Genomic DNA, 24,005 nt, shown 5'->3' on the forward strand with positions numbered 1-24,005 from the left:
AAGAAAGACTTTGTTTTGGTCTGCCACATGATTTTCCTTCACTCTTGTGCCTGATTCTAATTTTTGTGGTGATGCGGCTTTCTCTGTCTTCCATTGGAACTAATTGAAAAGTTTGTTCAACATAGAACTGTAGTATCTCAAAACTTCCAGTGCAGTGTCATTGGAATATCCTAATTCATCACAGAGTCCAATATCCCTTGCTAGTTTCACTGGGTGGGGGAGGGGGGGGAGGACATCAACCACTGTGGGATTAAGAGGGCAATCTCCTTTGATCCCTTCAGTGTGTGTTGTTCCTTACAACCACTTTTCCGAAACCTAAATATCCTAGGTAGGTAGGTGTAAATTCCGATGTGTTTCTGTTTGGACATAAACATGTATCTCCCGTCAGAAATGGGGAATATATGTATATATTTTTTTTAGCCCATCCTAGTCCCGTCCAGACCACACCCCTTGCCATACATTTTTCAGTTTTAGAAACCCCCCCCCCCAAAGGGCGTTCGTGTTTCAGAAAGTCAGATTTGGTTTATTGATGGATCCAACATGGTCTGTGTTTCAGTGTACCCACCTTTGTCAGGGGTCAGAAAATGAAGTGGTTTGCCAATAAAGCTATCCAAAGTAAAGTCAAATGCAGATATGAGAAGTGATCTATATATTGAATCTGGACCATAAGGGATATACACAAGCATGTGATTTCACATTTAGCGCAGAGATGCTTACCACAACCTCTGGCAATGCGTTCCAGAGTTTAACTATTCTCCGAGTGAAAAAAAATTTCCTCCTATTGGTTTCAAAAGTATTTCCTTGTAACTTCATCAAGTGTTCCCTAGTCTTTGTAATTTCTGACGGAGTGAAAAATCGATCCACTTGTGCCCGTTCTACTCCAATCAGGATTTTGTAGACTTCAATCATATCTCCCCTCAGCCATCTCCAAGCTGAAAAGCCCTAACCATTTTAGTCTTTCCTCATACGAAAGGAGTTCCATCCCCTTTATCATCTTGGTCGCTCTTCTTTTAACCTTTTCTAGCACCACTATATCTTTCTTGAGATAAGGAGACCAGAATTCAATGCAATACTCCAGATGAGGTCGCACCATGGAGCGATACAGGGCCATTATAACATTCTTAGTCTTGTTAACCATCCCTTTTTTAATAATTCTCAGCATCCTGTTTGTTTTTTTGGCTGCCGCAACATTTTGGGCAGAAGGTTTCATCTTATTGGCTACAATGTCACCGAGATCCTTTTCTTGGGCGCTAACCCCCAAGGTGGATCCTAGCATTCAGTAACTGTGATTAGGGTTATTCTTCCCAATGTGCATCACTTTGCATTTGTTCAAATTAAATTTCATCTGTCATTTGGACGCCCAGTCTTCCAATTTCCTAAGGTCCGCCTGCAATTTTTCACAATCCGCATGCATTTTAACAACTTTGAATAGTTTAGTGTCATCTGCAAATTTAATCACCTCACTCATCATTCCAAGTTCCAGATCATTTATAAATGTTAAATAGCACCGGTCCTAGTACAGACCCCTGCGGCACTCCACTGTTTACTCTCCTCCATTAAGAAAAATGACCATTTAACTGTACCCTCTGTTTTCTATCCGATAACCAATTCCTAATCCACAAGTGAACTTTGCCACCTATCCCATGACTCTTTAATTTTCTCAGGAGCCTCTCAAGAGGAACTTTATCTAGTTGTTCAAAGTTGTTACATCGCAAGAGGATTGTGAAAATTTCAAGATGACCTTGCAAGACTGGGCATCACAATGGCAGATGATGTTTGATATGAACAAGTCCAAAGTAATGCATGTGGGAAAGAGGAACCCAAACTATAGTTACGTGATTCAGGGTTCCACATTAGGAGTCACCGCCCAGGAAGAGGATCTAGGTGTCATCATTGAGGATATGTTGAAATCCTCAGCTCCATGTGCAGTGGCGGCTAAGAATATTAGGAGTTACTAGGAAAGGAATGGAAAACAAAGATGCGAATGTTATAATGTCCTTGTATCGCTCCATAGTATGGCTGCACCTCGAATACTGTATGCAGTTTTGGTTGCTTTATCTCAAAAAACTATAGCAGAATTTAAAAAAAGTACAGAGACGAGTGACAAAAATGATAAAAGGAGATTGGATGACTTCTCTATGAAAAAAAGGCTAAAGTGGCTAGGGCTTTTCAGCCTGGAGAAGAGAAGGCTCAGGAGAGATATGATAGAAGTCTATAAAATACTGTGTGGAGTGTAATGGATAGATGTGAATTGCTTCTCTTTCCAAAAATACTAGGACTAGGGGGCATGCGATTAAGTTACTAAATAGCAGATTTAAAACAAACCAGAGAAAATATTTCTTCACTCAATGTGTAATTAAACTCTGGAATTCATTGCCAGAGAAGGTGGTGAAGTTAGCTTAGCAGGGTTTAAAAAGGAAGTGGATAATTTCCAAAAAGAAAAGTCCATAAGCTAGTATTAAGATGGATTTGTGCGGTACAGATCCAATCAACATGCACTGGCCACAATCCTGCTACAACTACAAATTTTCAATTTGTTAACCCCCCGTAAAACATCCAAAGCCACACTCATCCCTAGCACCATCCTAATCGCAACAAACACTCCCCAAGCAGACTGTTCTCTTTTGTATTTGTCAGCTGGTTGTGCGATCTCTCTTGCAATTGCAAATAAGCACATTTCCAAAAAAAAAAAAAAAAAAGATGGACTTGGGGAAAATCCCCTGCTTATTCCTAGAAAAAGCAGCATCAAATATGTTTTACTCTTTGGAATTTTGCTAAGTACTTGGGACCTGGGTTGGCCACTGTTGGGAACAGTATATCAGGCTTGATGGACTTTCGGTCTGTCCTTGTATGGCAACTCTTTATGTTCTTAAGGGGGGCAGAGTGAAGGCACTTGCAGTGTATTATTTCAGCAGATCTGAGTGTATCAAGTACAAATCAAAAATCCATAATTGTGAAATGCAAATAAATGGGGTTTTTTTTCCCCCATAGTCTCTCCCTGCAACACTTATGGACCAACGTATTGGGCCTTGTTGTAATACATGCACAATGTACAAAATGCCCATTCCAGTACTGTATATACTTGTGTTAACCTTACCCTCACCTCGTGATCATCCTATGATTTGATACTTTTGGCTGCTCTGAGGATATTTCAAATGGAAGCTGGAAGGTAAATTCTGCTTGCTACTGAACTATTAAGTTGATCCAGGTCCCTCACATCACTCCCCCCTCTGTTTTCTACACTGTAAATACTTGTTTAGAAGAAAAAAACCCCCTCATTTGCACTGTGATTTCTTTGGGAGTTTTTATGAGTGCTGGAGTTTTTGAGCAGTCAACTAGTGAAGACCTAAGGGAAGTCCCAATCACAATTCTGTTTATGTACCCTCTGGGCCCACTAAGAGAGGGCCACTATGCTTCTCTTTTTTTTTTTTTTTTTTTACTCTGCAAATGATGTATTAATTATGTTGTTAGTGATTTCAGGCCCAGTTTAGAGGGAGGAATCAGGTTAGGATATCATACAGTTAATTAGGGTGGAGGATGGATTGAGATATCTGGGTTTTACTTCCATTGAAAGCAATGGAAGTAAAACCTGGATGTCCCAATCCATCCTTTTTCTGGAACCATATGGTAACCCTATACATTCTTATCTTACAACATCCCGCAAACTCCTTCAAGGTATGGCCTTTCAAAAGTCATGCTGCCAGACTTGGAAAACATTAGGTGGCTGATATTTGAATATTACAGGAGAAAAAAAACCTTTTGATTTTGACTAGTAACCTGTTACTCAGAGTTGTCAGAGTGTAATTTCCCAAAAGAGCAAAATTAGACACTGTCTCTCTGAGTGGTGTCAGATTGTGGTATTGGCAGCGGGGAGCTGGAGAATACCGATCCCCCAAATAAAAAAAGTTTTGCTGCAAAACTACACAGCAAGAACTTCACCAACCCTTGAACAGGACTCTCTCTTCTGTTCCACCCACATATCACAAACACCACCACTCTCAGTGTGTAACCTCAGGACAGGAAGCTAACTACCGGCTTTACAAAGTCATCTTCCTTTTCTGTCACTCTGAACGAGAAACTATTGCATTCAGTTGGTTTTCTTGTCTTTTACGAGTCATTCTTTTTAAAAATTTTCCTTCTCCGGAGGCCAAGCTTGAGCCCCTGAGGATGGCTGAGCAGGAGAGCCTGGAGTTTGGAAAGGCTGATTTTGTCCTGCTGGACTGCATCACGATGGAGGACTTCATGGCCAATTTGAAACTCAGGTGAGTCTAAGGCCACCAGGACTGCTTCTCGGTCCCTAAAGACCAGTGGTCTCAAACTCAAACCCTTTGCAGGGCCACATTTTGCATTTGTAGGTACTTGGAGGGCCTCAGAAAAAAAATAGTTAATATCTTATTAAAGAAATGACAATTTTGCATGAGGTAAAACTTTCTATAGTTTATAAATCTTTCCTTTTGGCTAAGTCTTAATAATAATATTGCCATTTATAGCTAAAGAGACATATGATCAAGAAACTGTTTTATTTTGCTTTCGTGTTTATGATAAACATACCGAGGGCCTCAAAATAGTACCTGGCTGGCCTTATGTGGCCCCTGGGCTATGAGTTTGAGACCACTGCTATAGACCCCTCTGGATCTGCACCCGGGGGAGGAAGGTGCTAGGGCACAATGATGAGGGGTATGGCAGCACTGTGGTACTCCCAGCAATGTGAGACTGGTTCACACTAACAGGGAAGTAAACACATTGCTGAGAAATACTTAATACAAAAGTGAAAGCGTGCTTGGATCTTTTAGTTCTGCAATACCAAGGAAGCCTCTGTAGCAGTGGCATAGTAACGAGTTGCAGGGAGGGAGGGATGGTCTGCCCTGAGTGCCCTCTTGCTAAGGGCACGACATCCCATTTTCTCTCTACACCCACCTGCTCCTCTCCTTGCCGTGCGCCCCTTGCCTTCCCCTTGTACCTATTTTACTTCCCCAGCACGAGGTTGCTGCACGTGTCAGCATCGGCAGCTCTGACATCACATCTGGGACCCGCACGTAGGAAGTGACATCATAGGGCGAGCCGACATGCTGCTCATGCCGGAGGAGTTTAAAAAAGTACAAGGAAAGGGAAGGGGTACATGCACACACGGTGGGGAAGAGGATGGGGGAGGGGCGCTGCTCACTCTTACTACGCCACTGCTCTGTGCTGCCGTGCAGGGCCACAGGTGGCAGTAATACCTGTGTGTTGGATTGGGGCGCTGTGTTGTTCTGCATGTGTGTACAGGAGCCAGCTCTGTGAGCGCCATGAGTGCTTGAGCACCCCCAATCTTGAGCAAACTCCTTGTGATGTCAGAGCTTTATGATTATAAAAACATGATGATAGATAAAGGCCAAATGGCCCATCCAGTCTGTCCATTCACAGCATCCACTATCTCCTCCTCTCCCTATTGGCTAAGGCTCTTTACACCTGCATTGTGATGTCATAGAGCTTTATGGTTATAGAAACATGATGGCAGGTAAAGGCCAAATGGCCCATCCAGTCTGCCCATCCATAGCATCCACTATCTCCTCCTCTCCCTATTGGCTAAGGCTCTTTACACCTGCATTGTGATGTCATAGAGCTTTATGGTTATAGAAACATAGAAGTATAAGGCAAGAGAACAGATTAACCACTATTAACAAGATCCCCAAAAGGTTAATCTACCGACAACTATAGACCATTAAATATAATGGTAGTTTTACAAATGAAGGAAAGATCTCAGAGTTGCCACTCCCAGGATAATATTGTTATTGTCCGGAAGGGAATTGTGGCTTGTGGTATCTTTCATTGATCAACCTTCATTGTTAATTTGTAGTGATATAATTATTCTTTAAATCTACTTTAAAAATTATTAAATACTACCACTCTAAACTATTTTCTCATTTTCTTTAGGGAGTATTTATCCTATATATTTTTTCTTAGTTTTTTCTTATTTTAAGTGCCAGTTTTAGGCCTCTCTCATGATGCTTTATCTTTGTTATTTTGCTATTTTGCTATTTTGCACAGCATATTTAGATAAATAAGCTAGATTTGCACTAGCCACTTTAGGAAATATTTGCATTTTTGCACAAAAAATAAGAAAAAACTAAGAAAAAATATATAGGATAAATACTCCCTAAAGAAAATGAGAAAATAGTTTAGAGTGGTAGTATTTAATAATTTTTAAAGTAGATTTAAAGAATAATTATATCACTACAAATTAACAATGAAGGTTGATCAATGAAAGATACCACAAGCCACAATTCCCTTCCGGACAATAACAATATTATCCTGGGAGTGGCAACTCTGAGATCTTTCCTTCATTTGTAAAACTACCATTATATTTAATGGTCTATAGTTGTCGGTAGATTAACCTTTTGGGGATCTTATAGAAACATAGAAACATGATGGCAGGTAAAGGCCAAATGGCCAATCCAGTCTGCCCATCCATAGCATCCACTATCTCCTCTTCTCCCTATTGGCTAAGGCTCTTTACACCTGCATTGTAATGTCTTAGAGCTTTATGGTTATAGAAACATGGAACACTAAAATATAGAAGAGGGTCTAAGGGCAGGTTTCACAATACCTTGATTTCAATGGATTAGTAGTAATACTAAATAATTTATATAGAAGCATATAAACATGATGGCAGAAAAAGACCAAATGGCCCATCCAGTTTGTCCATCCTGAAGAGATCCCATGTGGATGTCACATGCTTTCTTGTATTTATATATACATGTGTGTGTATATATATATATATATATATATATACACACACACACATACATACATACACATATACACACACATATATATATATATATATGGACACTAAGAATATTACAGTACATTACATTAGAGATTTCTATTCCATTACCTTGCAGTTCAAGGCAGATTACAAAAGAGTAATAAATGGAGGGTTTTCTAGAGAAGTTAAGGAGTAGGACAGGTAGTATCTATGGGGAAGGAAGGAAGGTATTTGTGATGTTAAGACTGTTTCAGGGATTTCTCGAAGAGTATAGTTTTTATTTCTTTTCTGAACATCTTGTAGTCTGGGGTGGTTATCAGTAGATTGGAGATTTGGTTATCTAGTTTTGCTGCTTGAGTGGCTAGGAGGCCATCGTATAGTTTTTTCCATTTGACTTCTTTGATTGGAGGGTGTGTGAATGGGGTGCGTGTTTTTTATATGGTTAATATACTATAAATATGGTTAATATATGATATGGTTAATATACTATAAAAGCAATATGGAAGAATGGAATATCACTCTCAAACTAGAAACACTAGAAACAAAGAAATTCCACTGAACAAAACACAAACAGAGTAAGATGTAGTAAATCTCGACAAATTAAGTCCTGGAAGGAAGAAGCCTCAGATACCTCATGGGCTATGCTTTTGATATATTGACTTTCTTGGGTCAACCAAAGTGGTTTATTTAGGTATCCACATTCGTTTCAAAAATGTGTGTTTTAGAGAGTGACTGATGTCATTGATATAAAAATCCTTTCAGATCAGAATAAGAAAAAGTCATATCTTACAAATCGTCAATTAGAAAATCTTGAAAGACGCTGTCTAAAACAAAGTCAGCAAACAGCAGTTTCACATAGGACTGCATGACTGTGGATAAAACATATGCATAAAAGTTACTCAAGGTCCATCCCCACGAACTCTATCCCCGTCCCCATGGACTCTGCCCTCATTTGCACAAGCCTCGAACACTTATGATTTTATATTTAAGTATATTTTATATTTAAAGTATAAAAAGGGACAATATTCTGTACAACTGTTTGTACATTACAAATAGAGCCTTTTGTTTCTATCTGGCTTTGGTACGACCTTCCCAAAGATTCAGTTGCCTATATTTTTACATTATCTGGGAAGGTAATTGGATTGCCTTTCAGACATGGGTGTAGAACAGAACCTAAACTGTGTAGTGGATGAATAGGAAAATAAGTGTCTATTAAATATCCTTTGATGCCAGCATCGATGGATGAATCTGTTGCAGTAACAGTAAGATGCTTGAGCAAGTGGGCACATGATGGAAGGGCGTTGCAAGTGGTGGGAGACAAGAGTCTTGTTGCCACATCAAAGGTAGACACAAATGATATCATTTAACAAAGTCTGTCCCTGTCCCCATGGGCTCTTTCCCATCTCCGCTTCACGGGCCCCTGTCCTGGCGTCATTCTCTACTGTCACTAAGGCTTGAGGGACCATGTAAGGAAGGGATAGGAGATGGGAAGCCCTTTATTCTGACACATATATCCTCACTACCTGGAGTGGAGGAAATGCCCCTTCTTGGTCTCCTGAAACTACTCTCATTGTCTGCTGCCCTAGGCAGCTGCCTAGTGGTAGAGCAAGCCTTGCCTGCCAGGTCCTCTAAGCCCCTAAGAAATTCACTGAAGCTTGTAGGAAAACTCTGACTGGGTTCCTCCAGATCTATTGATCCAGTGCACTTTCTGAACCCAAGTGGGCATCCAAAACTCTCCAAATCCACTCTGGCTTGAATTATGTCCTTTTCCCTCAGGCCAAGATGGCCTTGGATTCCTCCTTTCCTGATGCCAGGACTAGCCAGGCACAGAGTCAGCTCCCAAGAAAATCCCCGGAATTTTATTAGACAGGACTTTTGTAGTTCCCTCCACTAACAAAAAAGGGAACATCTACTTAGTCAGTTAAACACCTTAGTCCATCCTCACTACTCAATACAGAAATTAAATCTGTTTATTAAATTTTGAAAGAATATATGGTGTGCATAGCTGATGGCCTAACTGATGCACAACATGGAAAGCGTGACTCCATAAAAAGTATGTGCCAGTTACAGTGTGTGAATTTGAAAAGTGGGCGGATCATGGGTGTTCCTAAAACTTATTGACATTGTTACAGAATATGCCTGATCTGCGCATAACTTAGGCGCAGACATTTAGGCCTGGTTTTAGCCGGCCTAAATGAGTACGCCTAACTTATACAATACAAGTGATAGGCGCTAAGTGCGATTCTATAAAAGGTCCACGCACCTCGTAGAATCGTGATAAGCGCTGTTCCAGTCTGCGCTGATTTTTTTAGGCGCCAAATATAGAACCAGGTTAGGGTTACCGGACCCTAGTTCCATCCATCCCCGCCCCATCACACCCCAGTCTTGCCCCCAATCCCGCCCTAGCTCCGCCCCATCCCCCGCTGCCTGCTCTCGTCGGGCATGCGCAGCTGCCCTCCTGCCCAACAGTGACTTGATAGAAGCTTTTCAAAACCTTGACAAAGTGCCGGATCTTGAAAAGCTGTCCGGACCCCCTGTCCTTAGTGGCTAAAGACAGGCTTGCTATTTATGCGGCCTATTTTAGTTACTAAACATAGCCAGGTAGTAACTGAATATCTGTGCCTAGCTGCTATATCACATGATAAAGCCAGTTAGTGGTTAACTGCTAATTGTGAGCATTCAGCAGAAAATAGCTGACTATCCTACTGAATATCAGAGGGACAGTCTTTAACAACCACATCTTCATTACAAAACTAGCATATGATACAATACAATACAACTTCTTGTATTTCGCCATTTTCTACATGGAATCAATGTGGCTCACAGTAAGAAGATTTTACATTAATAAGGTTTAGAGATAAGCAAATTTAACACTGATGGCTCAGGTTAGAAGTAACGACAGAGAAGGAAGGAGATGAAGTCTGTGAACAGCGTTTGTAGCTACAAGGGGGAAAGGTATGACTTTAAACTAAAATAGGATCGTGTGATACTAATCTAATCTAAGGCTTGGCTTTATATACCGCGTCATCATTCTAAGAAAGCTCGACTCGGTTTACAATAGTTAACTTAACAAATAAAAACCATAAGAAATGAAAGCTAAATTTCAGGAAGATCAATTTCCAAAGTGATTCGCAAATAAAGTGGTTTTTACAGATTTACGAAAAAATTGAAGTGAACCAGAACTCCTTAAAAGAAACGGAAGATCATTCCAAAGTGGAGAAAACTTAAAAATCAAAGATTGACTAAAAATCTTGACTCATTTAATCCCTTTTCTGGAAGGAAGAGATCATTTAAATTGTTGATTGCCTCTTGCGAAAGAGAATCCTAGGAACTATTGCTAAAGAAAAATTATTATTGAAGAAGAAGAAGAACGGTACTGGGGTTCAAGAAAGGATTGGACAATTTCCTGCTGGAAAAGGGTATAGAGGGGTATAGATAGAGGATTACTGCACAGGTCCTGGACCTGTTGGGTCGCCGCATGAGCGGACTGCTGGGTACGATGGACCTCAGGTCTGACCCAGCAGAGGCATTGCTTATGTTCTTATGTTCTTAAGAAAAAAAAAAAAGCAGGATTAGCTAAAAGTCTCCTGCCAGAAACTGGGCTACTTGGTTGCTTTGTACATATGACGAGCAATTCTATAACAGGGTGCTCTGTTTATGTTTATTAAGAATTTTATATATTGCATAACAGCCTAAAAGGATCTAAGCCAGGGGTGTCAAAGTCCCTCCTCGAGGGCCGCAATCCAGTCGGGTTTTCAGGATTTCCCCAGTGAATCTGCATGAGATCTATTTGCAAGCACTGCTTTCATTGTATGCTATTAGATCTCATGCATATTCATTGGGGAAATCCTGAAAACCCCACTGGATTGCGGCCCTCGAGGCGGGACTTTGACATCCCTGATCTAAGCGGTTTACAATACACAATTCATATTCATCAAGAAAAGAACTCCATTAAAAATAGAAAAGGAAAGATTAAGAACAAAAGTTAAAAAGGTGGGTTTTTTTCCTCCGTAAAATATCATAGTAAACATTTCAACAGTAACAATTCTAATAGTAAAACAATAAAACACAGATCACAGTCCCAAACTCTGTTCTAAGCTGAGAAAGCCAATTGGAAAAAATGTGCTTTTAAAAGCTTGATGAATAAACAGTGCCTAAACCATAGGAACGTGGAGTTTATTGCATGTCAATCTTAAGTTAGGCACCATTTATACAATCACGCCTAGCGGCGCCTACAGTGGGCGTAGGCACTGGTAGGGGTCTAAATCTTAGGCGCAGCCTATTTATGCCAGAGTTTTCTTGGCCTAAATACTGGCGCCTAAGTTAAGCGCATTCTGATGCCTAAATCCAAAACAGGTGCCTATGTGCAAAACACGCCCACGATCCACCCATGATCTGCCCCTGACCACGCCTACTTTCTACCAAGTTAGGTGCCTACCACCTAATTAATTTTAATCTAAATCAATTATGAGGTGCTAAGTTATCGGCGCCGGTTCAGCGTTGGAATAATTAAGCAGCAGCAGAACGTTGTACCGCAGGCCAGCGAGGTAAATGCCCTGATGCTCATTCAGTTCCTTTGAGCGTCAGAGAATTTACCTCGCCGTCTCGCGGTAAAATGCTTGACTATTCCATGATACAAGGAGTCCTAAGTTAAGAGCCTAGATCGTCTAGGTGTGCCAATCTAGACACCTAACTTTAGGCATCTTTTATAGAATCTGCCAGGAAAAGGTATAGAATATTTTAATTTACATGTATAGGGGTCCATTTACCTATGATAGTAACAGCACAGTGATCAAACACTATTATGTAATGCTATAGATCAGTGGTTCCCAACCCTGTCCTGAAGGACCACCAGGCCAATCAGGTTTTCAGGCTAGCCCTAATGAATATGCATGAGAGAGATTTGCATATAATGGAAGTGACAGGCATGCAAATCTGCTCCATGCATATTCATTAGGGCTAGCCTGAAAACCCGACTGGCCTGGTGGTCCTCCAGGACAGGGTTGGGAACCACTGCTATAGATGAAAGATAGAGTGTAGTGGATGATAAACAAAACTGGAAGATTGAACTTGATGTTCCTTCTAAAAGGTTTGGGAAGAGGTTTGTCACCTCCAGGAAATCTGCAGAACACCAGACCCATTATTAGGTTGCAACGGTGACTCAATCAATTGCGATTAATTTATTTGATAAGGTTCTTACAGATGCACAAGGGTCGCTGTTGTCGAAAGGTTTCTCTTTTGAACCCAATTATGGGCATGCCATGTTTCAGTTTTAAGTTGAATTTGAGCATTTTGGGCATGTTCTTCAATTGAGATTTTTCTTTTTAAGAATTCTGAGTAAAAGCAGAAATCGATCTGTAGTGAAGAATAAATCAGCATTGACTACACAAGGTCCAATGGATGCTGCATTGTGTACTTTAAGGGAATTAGTGTTCAAAGAGATTGTTGGTTGTGAGTCTTGTTTCAAATATTATAGTTCTAATTCAGCAATGAGAGGAAGCACTAAGACAATTAAGAACTGATGATTCCTTCATTATTAAATGGACTGATAATGGTGGTACCATAGTGGTGCAAAATGAGATGGACTGTCTGTGGAGTGCGGTCAGGGCTTTCAGGAGATTCAGTAAATCAAAAATTACTTAATCCATGCTCTATATGGATCAAACCGGGGTCTCTGAGACACTGTAAGACCTCACCATCAAACATACATGATACATCTGTGTGTGATGATGAGGTCTTGCAGTGTCTCAGAGACCCCGGTTTGTTCCATATAGGGCATAGATTAAGTAATTTTTGATTGTATATGTCCTTGTCCTGGGGTGTTTTGATTCAGTAAATTCCCAGCTCTATAGCCCTGCTTTTTTATTTACTTTTTATTTATTTAAAAAATATATAACCCGCAACATCCTACTATTCTGCGCAGGGTACAATAAAACGATTGGTTGAGCAGCTTCTGCCTGCTGCCTGCTCAACCAATCAAATTCAGAGAAGGTGCTATCAGGCCTTCAGGGGGTTGGGTGAATCCCTGAAGGCCCTGACTGCATCCCACTGTGGACCGTATATCTGAAAGACAGCTGTCTGACAAGCAGTTATTTTGAAATAATCAGCTGATCCATCAGAAAAGGTGAAGCAACTGAGTCTCACCGTAATGTCACAAAGGGTCTTGTAAGGTTTTTTGACTTGGACTTTGAGTTTTTTAATTTAAAATATCCAAAAATACCAGTATTATATACTCTTACTACGGCCCATAAAATCTTGAAGTATCCACCAATAGTAGTTTGTATTGGCTCTGCATTAGAGCAAGTAGGAATTTATTTGAATTAATTACTGAGCTCCTTTATCCCACAGATTCCATCCTATGTACAGGATACCACTAATTTTCTTTCCATTCTAAAACATGTTGATGATATTTCGACTGTTCATTATATGGTGACATTGTATATGTCCATTCTGCAAGATGAAGCGCTGGCCATTGTTGAATCAGTATGTGATAATCATTCCTTATTTTCTTCCTACAGAGTTTTTTTGTTTCATTGGTGACAATAGCATTGAAGAAGAATTTCTTTTCTTTTTTTGTAGCCTCAAGTCAAAAATACTGAAGGGGAAAAATACTTTCCACAAAAAAAAAGAAGGAAAATTAATATGACAAATCAGAGAATAGAAACCCTTCTTTCAACATAAAATTAAAAAGTAAAATAACTGCGCAGAAGAAAGGCCTTCTTTATTCTGTTACAAAAACTTGATATCATCATCAAGTCGCTAGGACTCGAACATGAGTCAGTGGCACCTAACAGAATTGCTAGTGTAAGATCTCCCATCTGATACCACAATGTAGTATATGCTCAAAGACTTGGAGACCAAATGAGACACAAGTCACAATATAAAGTCTCACCAACCAATCACTGTATACACTAAAACAATTTTTTATATTGCTTCCTATATGCCATCCTTATACTGTATTACTAACAATGGATAAAATGATAATCCTTCATAATAAAACCCTAAGCGCGCATGCGCACTTAGGAGACCGCGATCCTTGCTGCCGTGCTGTTGCTTCCGTGGCCGTGTTTGATTTGTGTCATGTGTGGCTTGTGTGCAGAGTGTGGTGTGCGGCGTGTGTCGGCTTGCAGCGCGTGCAATGGTTTAAGCAGCGCCGAGAGCAACGGCAGGAGGGTGACCTTTGACCTGGACGAAGCAGACAGGGTGCGGGTGCTGCAAGGAAGCAGACAGGGTGCGGGTGCTGCAAGGTATCTGGCTGCTACTGCTGCACAGGGAAGTGGAGGGGGAGAGGAAAAGGGGGCTACTTTGGGAGGAGGGGGCAGGCAGCAATCTTGGTTTGCTCGGAGGGGGGAGACAGAAGGGGGCCACAGAGAGACAGGCAGGCATGGCGCAACAGAGAGAGATAGGCAGGCAGGGGGCCAGGGAGAGAGACAGACAGAAAGACAGACAGACAAGAGGCCAGGGAGAGACACAGACAGAAAGAATGACAAATAGACAGAGGGACAGAGAGACAGACAGACAGACAGTGGCCAAAGAGAGAGAGACAAAGAAAAAAAGACAGGCAGACAGACAGCGGCCAAGGAGAGAGAGAGAGAAATAAATAAAGAAAGAAAGACAGACAGGGGGCCAGGGAGAGACACAGACAGAAAGAATGTCAGAGAGACAGACAGTGGCCAAAGAGAGAGAGACAAAGAAAAAAAGACAGACAGACAGCAGCCAAGGAGAGAGAGATAGAAAGAAAGACAGACAGACAGAAAGCAAGCTAAGAAGAGAGAGAGACAGAAAGAAAGACAGGCAGAAAGCGGCCAAGAAGAGAGAGAGAGACAGAAAGAAAGACAGACAGACAGACAGAAAGCGGCCAAGGAGAGAGAGAGAAAGAAAGAAAGACAGACAGACACATCTATTCTAGCACCCGTTAATGTAATGGGCTTAAAGACTAGTATGATAAATAACATTTCAAAAAATCAATTTTCAGGGTCCCGACATGGACCATGTTGCGCTTACTGCTTCCGGGAACCCAATGCTGGAATTCATGTAATATGCAAAAAACCCCAGGATCCCTGTAAATCAAAAATAGTATATAGCACTTAATACATGCTCAAGCAAAAAATGGACTTGTATAACGTAAATAACAAACTTGAATGCAAAAATTTATAGGCAGCTAAACAAGGGGTTCCTGCTGTCTGAAACAAGGTTCTTCAACTGAACTTTATGCCAAAATGTCTTTCTTCCAATCATCAAAAGACACTTTAGTCTCTCATTAAATTAGTGGCACCATGTGAAACGCGATGATGTTCAAATTGAATGAAAATAAAGGAAGAAACAAAGAGTAACAGCCAATGAGGTACATCTTTCCCTAAATGAATGAACCAACAATGATCATAACGAATGAAAATGGAAAAAAAATGGGAAAGGGCATTAACCCAGAAATGCCCTCCATTCAGTATTGCTATTGAGACCATTTGGATTCACTGGATGCAATTTATAAATCTAGTGCTGTTCCTTTCTCTACAACACTAGGGTAGCATTTGGTGTCATTTTCGTAAATAAATTCACATACCATGATCAGATCAATGCCGTTGTAAAAAAAACCTGCTTTTATGGGCTGCATATGATATGTTCACTGATAAATCTTCTTGAACCAACTTCATTAAATTTCGTAATACGCTCTGTTGTTATCTCAAAGCTTGATTATTGTAATTAATTGTATAAAGGAATAACACTAAGGACTCCTTTTACGAAGGTGCGTTAGGGCCTTAATGCACAGAATAACGTGCGCTAAAATGCCACGCACGCTAGCCACTACCGCCTCCTCTAGAGCAGGTGATATTTTTTCAGCTAGCGTGCGCTAATCCAATGCGTGCACTAAAAACGCTAGTACACCTTCGTAAAAGGAGCCCTAAAAGAACTAAAATGACTGCAAATTGTGCAAAATATGGCAATTAAAAGGATCATGAAAGCAAAAAAAAAATGTGATCACGTTACACCACTCTTGATTAGCGCATGCTGGCTACCAATTTCCCACACGATTGCATACAAAATACTTCCACGTATCTTTAAAGCGCAAGCAACCAATACCCCCGCATTTATAGAAAGGCTTCTCATACCCCTATACCAGGGGTAAACAATTCCGGTCCTCGAGAGCCGAAGCAAGGTCAGGCTTTCAGGATATCCGTAATAAATATGCATGAGCTAGATTTGCACCTCAAGGAGGCAGTGCATGCAAATCCATCTCGTACGTATTCATGGTGGAGATCCTGAAAACCTGACCTGGCTCCGGCTCTCGAGGACTGGAATTGCCTACCTCTGCCCTATACCCCTCCTAGATCTCTGAGATCCAATGCGCAACACCTGCTGTCGATCCCATCTGTAAGAGATATTAACACGATGTGCTCAAATATTTTCTCTATAGTAGCCCCACAACTCGGGAATTCTACGCCAACCCATTTACAGGAAGAAAAATCTCTTGATCGTTTCAAAGCCAATCTGAATAGTGTTTTATTTAAAGATGTCTTTGAACTTCAGTGCTTAAATAATTGACATCTATGCCTTTTCCCTATTTTCTTCGTGTCCTTCATAATTGGTTCTCCTCTCCCTCATGTACTTACCTTATTTGTTTTTCTGTCCTATATTTGATGTAGTTCTTCCCCCTTTAAGTTTCAAGTTTCAAGTTTATTCTTTATTTGATTAATCGCCTATCACAATTACTAAGCGATTTACATTTACAGAAAATACATGGTAAAATATTAACAATATTATAATTAAAAAAAAAAATTAAAAAATTAATTAAAAAAAAAAAACTAGACAGATTTGAACAGGAAACATAGGGATAGAGGGGGAAGAAATACAATTTATAATAGGAAAGGAGGGATCAAAAAGGGTAAAAACACAAAAGGACAGGGAAAACAAAATAATTTTAGGAAATAGTATAAAGTATATATAGCTGACTGAAATGAAAGGGAGTTATGAAGAGCAATCCTTTTGTTATCCATTAAGTTTGTCTGATCTATTGGTTATTTGGGGTTTTTTTTTTAGTACATCACTAGGGGCTCCTTTTACTAAGCTGCGTTAGGGCTTTAACGCGCGGAACAGCGCGTGCTACATTGCCGCGCACTAGACCTTAACGCCAGCATTGAGCTGGCTTTAGTTCTAGCCACGTAGCATGCGGTGTAGCGTGCAGTAATTTCCTGCGTGCGCTAAAAACGCTAGCGCGCCTTAGTAAAAGGAGCCCTAGGTCTAATTTTAATTATCCACTATTTTTAATGACTTTGTATATTGCTTGGAATCTTGATAAGCAACGTAATCAAATTTTAAATAAACTTGGAAACTCATTTGGTCTCCGGGTCTCTGAGTATATATTACATTGTGATATCAGACTTGAGATCTAACACTAGCAGTTATTTTACTATTTCATTTCATGTTGAAAGAAGGGTTTCTATTATCTACTTTTTTTTTTCAGTAACAGCTATAGTACATTCAGCTCTTTGTTGCCTAAGTTCTACATGGCAGAATTTGAAGCAATAACGATTTCTACTTCGGCTTTTTCAGAATATATGGTTTTGTAGTGCCACTACATTGATGACAGTGTTTTGTTTAAACTAAGTTGGCACTGAATTTCAATTGTGAGCCATGGAGGAGCATTTTCGATAGGATGTCTACGTCCGACTTTGGATGTTTCCTGCAAGACGTTGAAAATCGGAGGCGGAGAAACAGGCAACACCACAAAAAATTCAAAACATTTTTTTTTGGGGGAGGGGGGAATCACTTAATTAGATGTCCTGCCGCCAAGATGTCCAACCTTAGGACAGCCAACTTTGCCATTTTCAACTACAAAACTGTCCAAGTTCAATATGTCCAAATCCAGACCCTTTGGATGTGGGAGGGGCCAGCATTGTAATGGACTGGCCATATAGAGACATGCCAGTAGAGCAGTGGGAAACCTTAGAGGACTCTGCTGTGAACTTCACACAGATGGTGTGGGGGGTGTGGTGCAGTGGTTAGAGCTCCCTGAGGTTGTGGGTTCAAATCCCGCACTGTTCTTTGTGACCCTGGGCAAGTCACTTAATCCTCATTTCCCCAGAGTGGGAGCCAGCCAGGACAGGTAGGAGAAAATGCTTGAGTACTTGAATAATTAGTAATCCACATGGAATTGTAGGATATGCAGAGTATAAATTATATATATAAAAAAAGGTACATCTATATGCCCTGATCTGTAGGAAGTTTTTCATTGTTAAGTAGTGATTCAGCAAATGGGGTTATTTTTGCCGATGACGCAGTTAAATGGGGGTGAAATATAGTTTTGAAGTTAACAATATGCAAGTTAGCAAATACTGGTGCGGACCTAATGGACCTGGCTTGTTCCCCTATCTTATTTCCAAAGCTGCTACTTGGTATTTATTAAGGAATTTATTGTGATACTAATATTTAAGCCTGTTACATTAACGGGTGCTAGAATAGATGTGTATGTCTGTCTTTATTTCTTTCTGTCTTTCTCTCTCCTTGGCAGCTGTCTGTCTGTCTGTCTTTTTTTTTTTTTTCTCTCTCTCTCTTTCTCCTTGGCCGCTGTCTGTCTTTCTTTATTTCTGTCTCTCTCTTGGCCGCTGTCTGTCTGTTTCTCGTGCCCCTTCTCCCACCCACCTGTCTTTCTGTGTGTCTGTCTTTATTTCTGTCTGTCTATCACCCTGCCTGTCTGTTTCTCATGCCCCTTCTCCCACCTACCTGTCTTTCTGTGTGTATGTCTTTATTTCTGTATGTCTGTCTATCTCCCTGCCCCCTGCCCGTCTGTTTCTCATGCCCCTTCTCCCACCTACCTGTCTTTGTGTGTGTGTCTTTATTTTTGTCTGTCTGTCTATCTCCCTGCCCCCTGCCTGTCTGTTTCTCGTGCCCCTTCTCCCACCTACCTGTCTTTCTGTGTGTGTGTGTCTTTATTTCTGTCTGTCTGTCTATCTCCCTGCCCCCTGCCTGTCTTTTTCTCGTGGCCCTTCTCCCATGTAACTTTTTTTTTTTTTAGAGTGCAAAGGGTAACCAGAGCACAGAAACCGCCGTAGGCTCCAGCTGTAGGAAAGCACCGCATGCGCTCAAAACCGCCATGCGCACACACGCCGCTACTACCATGTCTCTGCCATGGAGCTACGGATCACGGAGGCAGGGATCACGGCAGTAGAAATGCGCATGTGTGCTTAGAGTTTTGTTATGATTGAGATATATATATATATATATATATGTATGTATTATATATTTGATGATGATTCATGGTTTTTTGTGAACAGTTTATTTGTAGTATTTATTTTTGATAATTTGTATTTGTTATTGTTAAATTTGTAGCTCCTTCTCCTGAAGAAACAGAATATAGCGAAACTCGAGTCGGGAGGGAGACTCGTTTATCGCTGCTTCAGGATTGTATATATGTTCTATTTATGATTACTGTCACTGAGGCTGTCCTAGTTTTGGACCAATCAAGAAATTTCCGCCAAATACATTCAGATAAGTCAATCTTATTTGTAACTGGATTTAAAGTCATAAGATCATTCATTAGTAGAATTGGTGGCGGCAGGACGATCAGTTGCAATGATGGTCCCATAGAACAACCTGTTTTGTTCACTACACTTGGACATTTGTATGGTTGTGGTACTGAGTACTGCTTTGCACTATTAAATATTTTTTTATATATTTAGGGCTCCTTTTACAAAGCCGCGCGGAATAGCGCACGCTAAATTGCCACATACGCTAGCCGCTACTGCCTCCTTTTGAGCAGGCGGTAGATTTTTGGCTAGCACGCACTATAGTGTGTGCTAATCCGGTGTGTGTGTTAAAAACACTAGCGTATCTTTGTAAAAGGAGCTCTTAAACTGTGATTTGGTTAGTAATGGTATTGTATACATCACAGGTATTTTATACAATTGTTCCTCATTACTTGATAAGTAATTTTATAAAAGCCAGTTTCCACGAACAAAACAGGGTATAATTCAGAAAAAAAAAGTTTTATCCCTGCTCAAAGTTCACTGTCACAAGAATTTTCTCTTCCCGGTTCCCTGAAAGAAAAATATTGCTAGGAATTAAACATTCTATCTTTGGGATTTTCTTACATGAATCAGCCTTTCATGAGGAACTTTTGTAGGCCTCACTGTGAGAACCTGATCATTGCCAGCCACACTAGGCCTACACCCTTCCTGTCACCAAATGGGAACTCCCTGACGCCATCAGTCAGTGTTTACTGGAAAGAGATGCCTTTCGTAATCCGGCTTTCAAAACAGTCCCTGTGTCTCTTCATCGCCCTGAGTAGAGCAGGAAGAGGGCAGCTGACAGCAGAGCCAGCCAGGCAGAGAGAGCAGATGCTGCAAACGCCAAGATACGCTAGTGCCGATTTAAATAAAGAACATTTCTTACTCATTTAAGTATAATTTTGGGCTGGCACCTTGTGGTCATGGATGGGCATACAAACTATCTGTGTTTCTATTAAATTTTGCAGAATAAATTTCATTCTAGAGGCAGCATTAGGACGATGGGGCACAACTTAATTCTAGATGCACTAAATGCAACGATCGTGTACCGATGGTCGTTAAAGTTTCAAGTTTTATTCAAATTTGATATACCACCAAATCAGAATACAAGGCAGTTTACAAAGATATCAAAGGGTAACATACTAATACAAAATCAAAAGGACGAAAGACAAGTAACAATAGACAATAATAAATTACAAACTGGAAGAAACGGTATTTAAAGGGCAGAACTACAATATTTAAAGAGAAAAAAATGAGCAGGGTAGAGCAAAGGGGAGGGAAAACAAAACAACTGATCATGATGCAAAATTAAAATGCATCTAAAAATGCCCTTAAAAGGACGATTATAATCCAAAGGCATCTTTGAACCAAAAAATAATAAATACTGTAATCACTAGCTACCCAAATAAATCAAAGGATAATTGAAATTTCCCTAAAAACTACTACTAGTACTACTACTACTAATAACAGTTTATATACCGCAGTACCGTGAGGTTCTAGGCGATTTACAAAAGATTCGAAGAAGGATACAAATTGATTGGACTTAAAAGCGGTGAAAGATAGTGGTTAATAGGTCAAGAGAAATCGTTATTGAGGAGAAAGAGATGTACGGGTCAGCTGTCTAGATACTTCAGGAACAGATGTGTTTTTAGACGCTTCCTGAATTCCTCATAAGTGGCGGGCGAAAGCAATTGTTCTAGATCTTTACCCCATAATGCTGTTTGATGTGAGAGAAGGTGATCATGGTGTTTTTTTTCAGTTTACATCCTCTAACTAATCCCACCCACTTTCTATTAAACCAAAGTTTAATTAATAATCAATAAATATCCAATAGCCAAATTCCAATCTCTAATAAACATCCAATTTATCCTTAAAAAACAATTCCACAGAGACAACACAGAACAGACCCCTGCCTCTGCCAACAAACCAACTCAACCCATCGACTGTTCTCTCTGGCAGTTCTAGAATTCTCCCCAGCACTGCTGACTTCTACATGAGGTCATCAGACCTGTTGCAGACATCAGCAGTCTGGAATTCCAACAATCACTCATGCAAAAACAGCATTAAACCAGCCAAATATCAAAATAAAATAAAATCCATCCAGGTAAATAAAAAAATATATCTAAAAATGAAACCTTGGTTACACTATCTCTGCCCTCCCTGTTTCTCACCTCACTCACCCCTTGCCTCTCCCTGTGAGACTGCCTTTGGAATACTTTTATGCTTTACTTATAGATATTTGTCAACATTTGCTGAGTTCTGATCCGAAGAAGAAGGTTTACCTTCAAAAGCTAATCAAATAATGCATTAAACTAGTCCACTACAAAAGGTACCACTTTATTCCCTTTATGTTTTATTTCTATATATTACCCTTCCAAAATTTAAAACTTTATTGAAAACCTATTTTTTCAGTACGGCGTTTGGCGAAGTTTTGGTGCTTTCAGTCGGGTAGTCCTTTGTCGGCAACCACACTCAGCTTCATGCCTGTTTTCTCTTCTGTCACAAAGGCCCTGATTCTATAAATGGTGCCTAGCCATTTTTCATGTGTAGATCTTTCTTTTTTTTTAACTGGCAAAGATATAGCGGCACTAGAAAAGGTTCAAAGAAGAGAGACCAAGATGATAAAGGGTATGGAATTCCTCTCATATGAGGAAAGACTAAAGAGGTTAGGCCGCTTCAGTTTGGAAAAGAGATGGCTGAGGGGAGCTATGACTGATGTCTACAAAATCCTGAGTAGAGTAGAACGGGTACAAGTGGATCGATTTTTCACTCCGTCAAAAATGACAAAGACTAGGGGACACTAGGTAAGTTGGGGGAGGGCACTTATTTATATCCCAGAGCAGTAAGAAACCACCCTGAGGAGGAGAGTCACACCCACACTTCTAAGTCTAAGGTAAGTACCCATGCTATCCACGATAATTTAAAGGGAATTATCAATAAAAATTTAGGAGTCACTCTAACCCAAAAGGGAATCTCTTCACAGATATGGAGGGCTATGTACGTCAATGCACACAGCTTGGGCAATAAAATTCTAGAATTAGAGACTGAGATAATAAACGCTGACCTAGACGTGGTAGCAATATCAGAAACCTGGTTCACGGACTCACATGGGTGGGATATGGTTATACCAGGCTACAACCTACTACGTCGCGACAGAGAGGGCAAGTTAGGGGGAGGAGTAGCTCTATACACTAAGGATAACATCAAAACTACCAGAATTACGGATATTAGATACACTGGGGAATCCCTCTGGGTGAATCTGGCCAGAGGAAATGAAAAATGCCTATACCTTGGTGTGATATACAGACCTCCGAAACAACAAGAAGACAAAGACTTAGAACTGATAGAGGACATAGAGAGCATCACTCTACGGGGAGACACAGTGTTGTTAGGGGACTTCAACATGCCCGATGCAGATTGGAACACACTCTCCGCGACTACGTGTGGCAGTAAAAGAATTCTGAACTCCATAAAGGGTGCACGACTCAAGCAAATGGTGTTGGAGCCCACCAGGGACCAAACGATACTGGACCTGGTACTCACCAACGGAGATAGCGTCTCGGATGTCTCAGTTGGAGACACACTGGCCTCCAGCGACCATAATATGGTATGGCTTAACCTTAAGAAAGGTTTCTCAAGGTCAAACACAGCAACGAGGGTTCTCAACTTTAGAGGCACAGACTTCGACCGCATGGGAATTTTTGTCGATCAGGAGTTGCAAAAACAAGCACAACCTAACAATGTAGAGGATATGTGGTTGACTCTGAAGTCCACCCTACACGAAGCAACAAACCGCTACATAAGAACAGTAAGTAAGCGCAGGAGGAACAAAAGACCCCAATGGTTCAGCGCAGAAATTTCGGACCTCGTTAAAAAGAAAAAAGAAGCATTTATCACCTACAAACATTTAGGAAAACAAGAGGCGGAAAAAAACTATCTGGACAGGTCAAAAGCTGTCAAAATAGCAGTCAGGGAGGCCAAACTCAAAATGGAAGAAGATCTAGCACGGAACATTAAGAAAGGGGATAAATCCTTCTTCAGCTATATTAGTCACAGGAAAAGAAACAAAGATGGAATAGAACGCCTGAAGAAATCGGACGGTAACCTTGTAGAATCAGATTCTGCCAAGGCAGAATTACTAAACGAATACTTCTGCTCAGTCTTCACCTGTGAAGCACCGGGAGCTGGTCCACAGCTTCAGATGGGAGACAGCCAGAATGACCCGTTTCTGGACTTCGAGTTTACGCCCAGTAGCGTCTACTACGAACTATCAAGACTCAAGGTGAACAAAGCCATGGGACCGGACAACCTACATCCCAGAGTGCTCAGGGAATTGAGAGAAGTCCTGGCAGAACCACTATCTGTTCTTTTCAATCTTTCCCTACGCACAGGAAGAGTCCCCTTGGACTGGAAAACCGCCAACGTTATCCCACTCCACAAAAAGGGCTGCAGAACAGAGACGGCAAACTACAGACCGGTGAGTCTCACATCTATAGTGTGCAAGCTCATGGAAACACTGATCAAACAAAATATTGATACAATCCTAGACGAGGAAAACCTACGTGATCCCCACCAGCACGTATTCACACAGGGCAGATCCTGCCAATCTAACCTAATCAGCTTTTTCGACTGGGTTACTAGACAATTGGATGCCGGAGAGTCATTGGATGTGGTATATCTAGACTTCAGTAAAGCTTTTGATAGCGTCCCACACAGAAGGTTATTGAACAAGCTGAAGTCGATAGGATTAGGGGACA

At 40.7% G+C, this 24,005-nt stretch overlaps 1 protein-coding gene across 1 annotated transcript in view; it reads left to right on the plus strand.

The window, feature by feature from the left end:
- Window positions 1–4,078: 4,078 nt before the first annotated feature.
- The window catches only part of MYO1G (myosin IG), a 348,860-nt gene continuing 328,933 nt past the window's right edge, over window positions 4,079–24,005 (plus strand). The window contains exon 1 of the mRNA XM_033931919.1: window positions 4,079–4,262. Within this exon, the coding sequence (XP_033787810.1) occupies window positions 4,168–4,262 (95 nt within the window). The 5' untranslated portion in view covers window positions 4,079–4,167. The remainder of the gene's footprint in view (window positions 4,263–24,005) is intronic.

Source organism: Geotrypetes seraphini, chromosome 2 (genome assembly GCF_902459505.1).
Source record: "Geotrypetes seraphini chromosome 2, aGeoSer1.1, whole genome shotgun sequence".
Classification (NCBI taxonomy): Eukaryota; Metazoa; Chordata; class Amphibia; order Gymnophiona; family Dermophiidae; genus Geotrypetes; species Geotrypetes seraphini.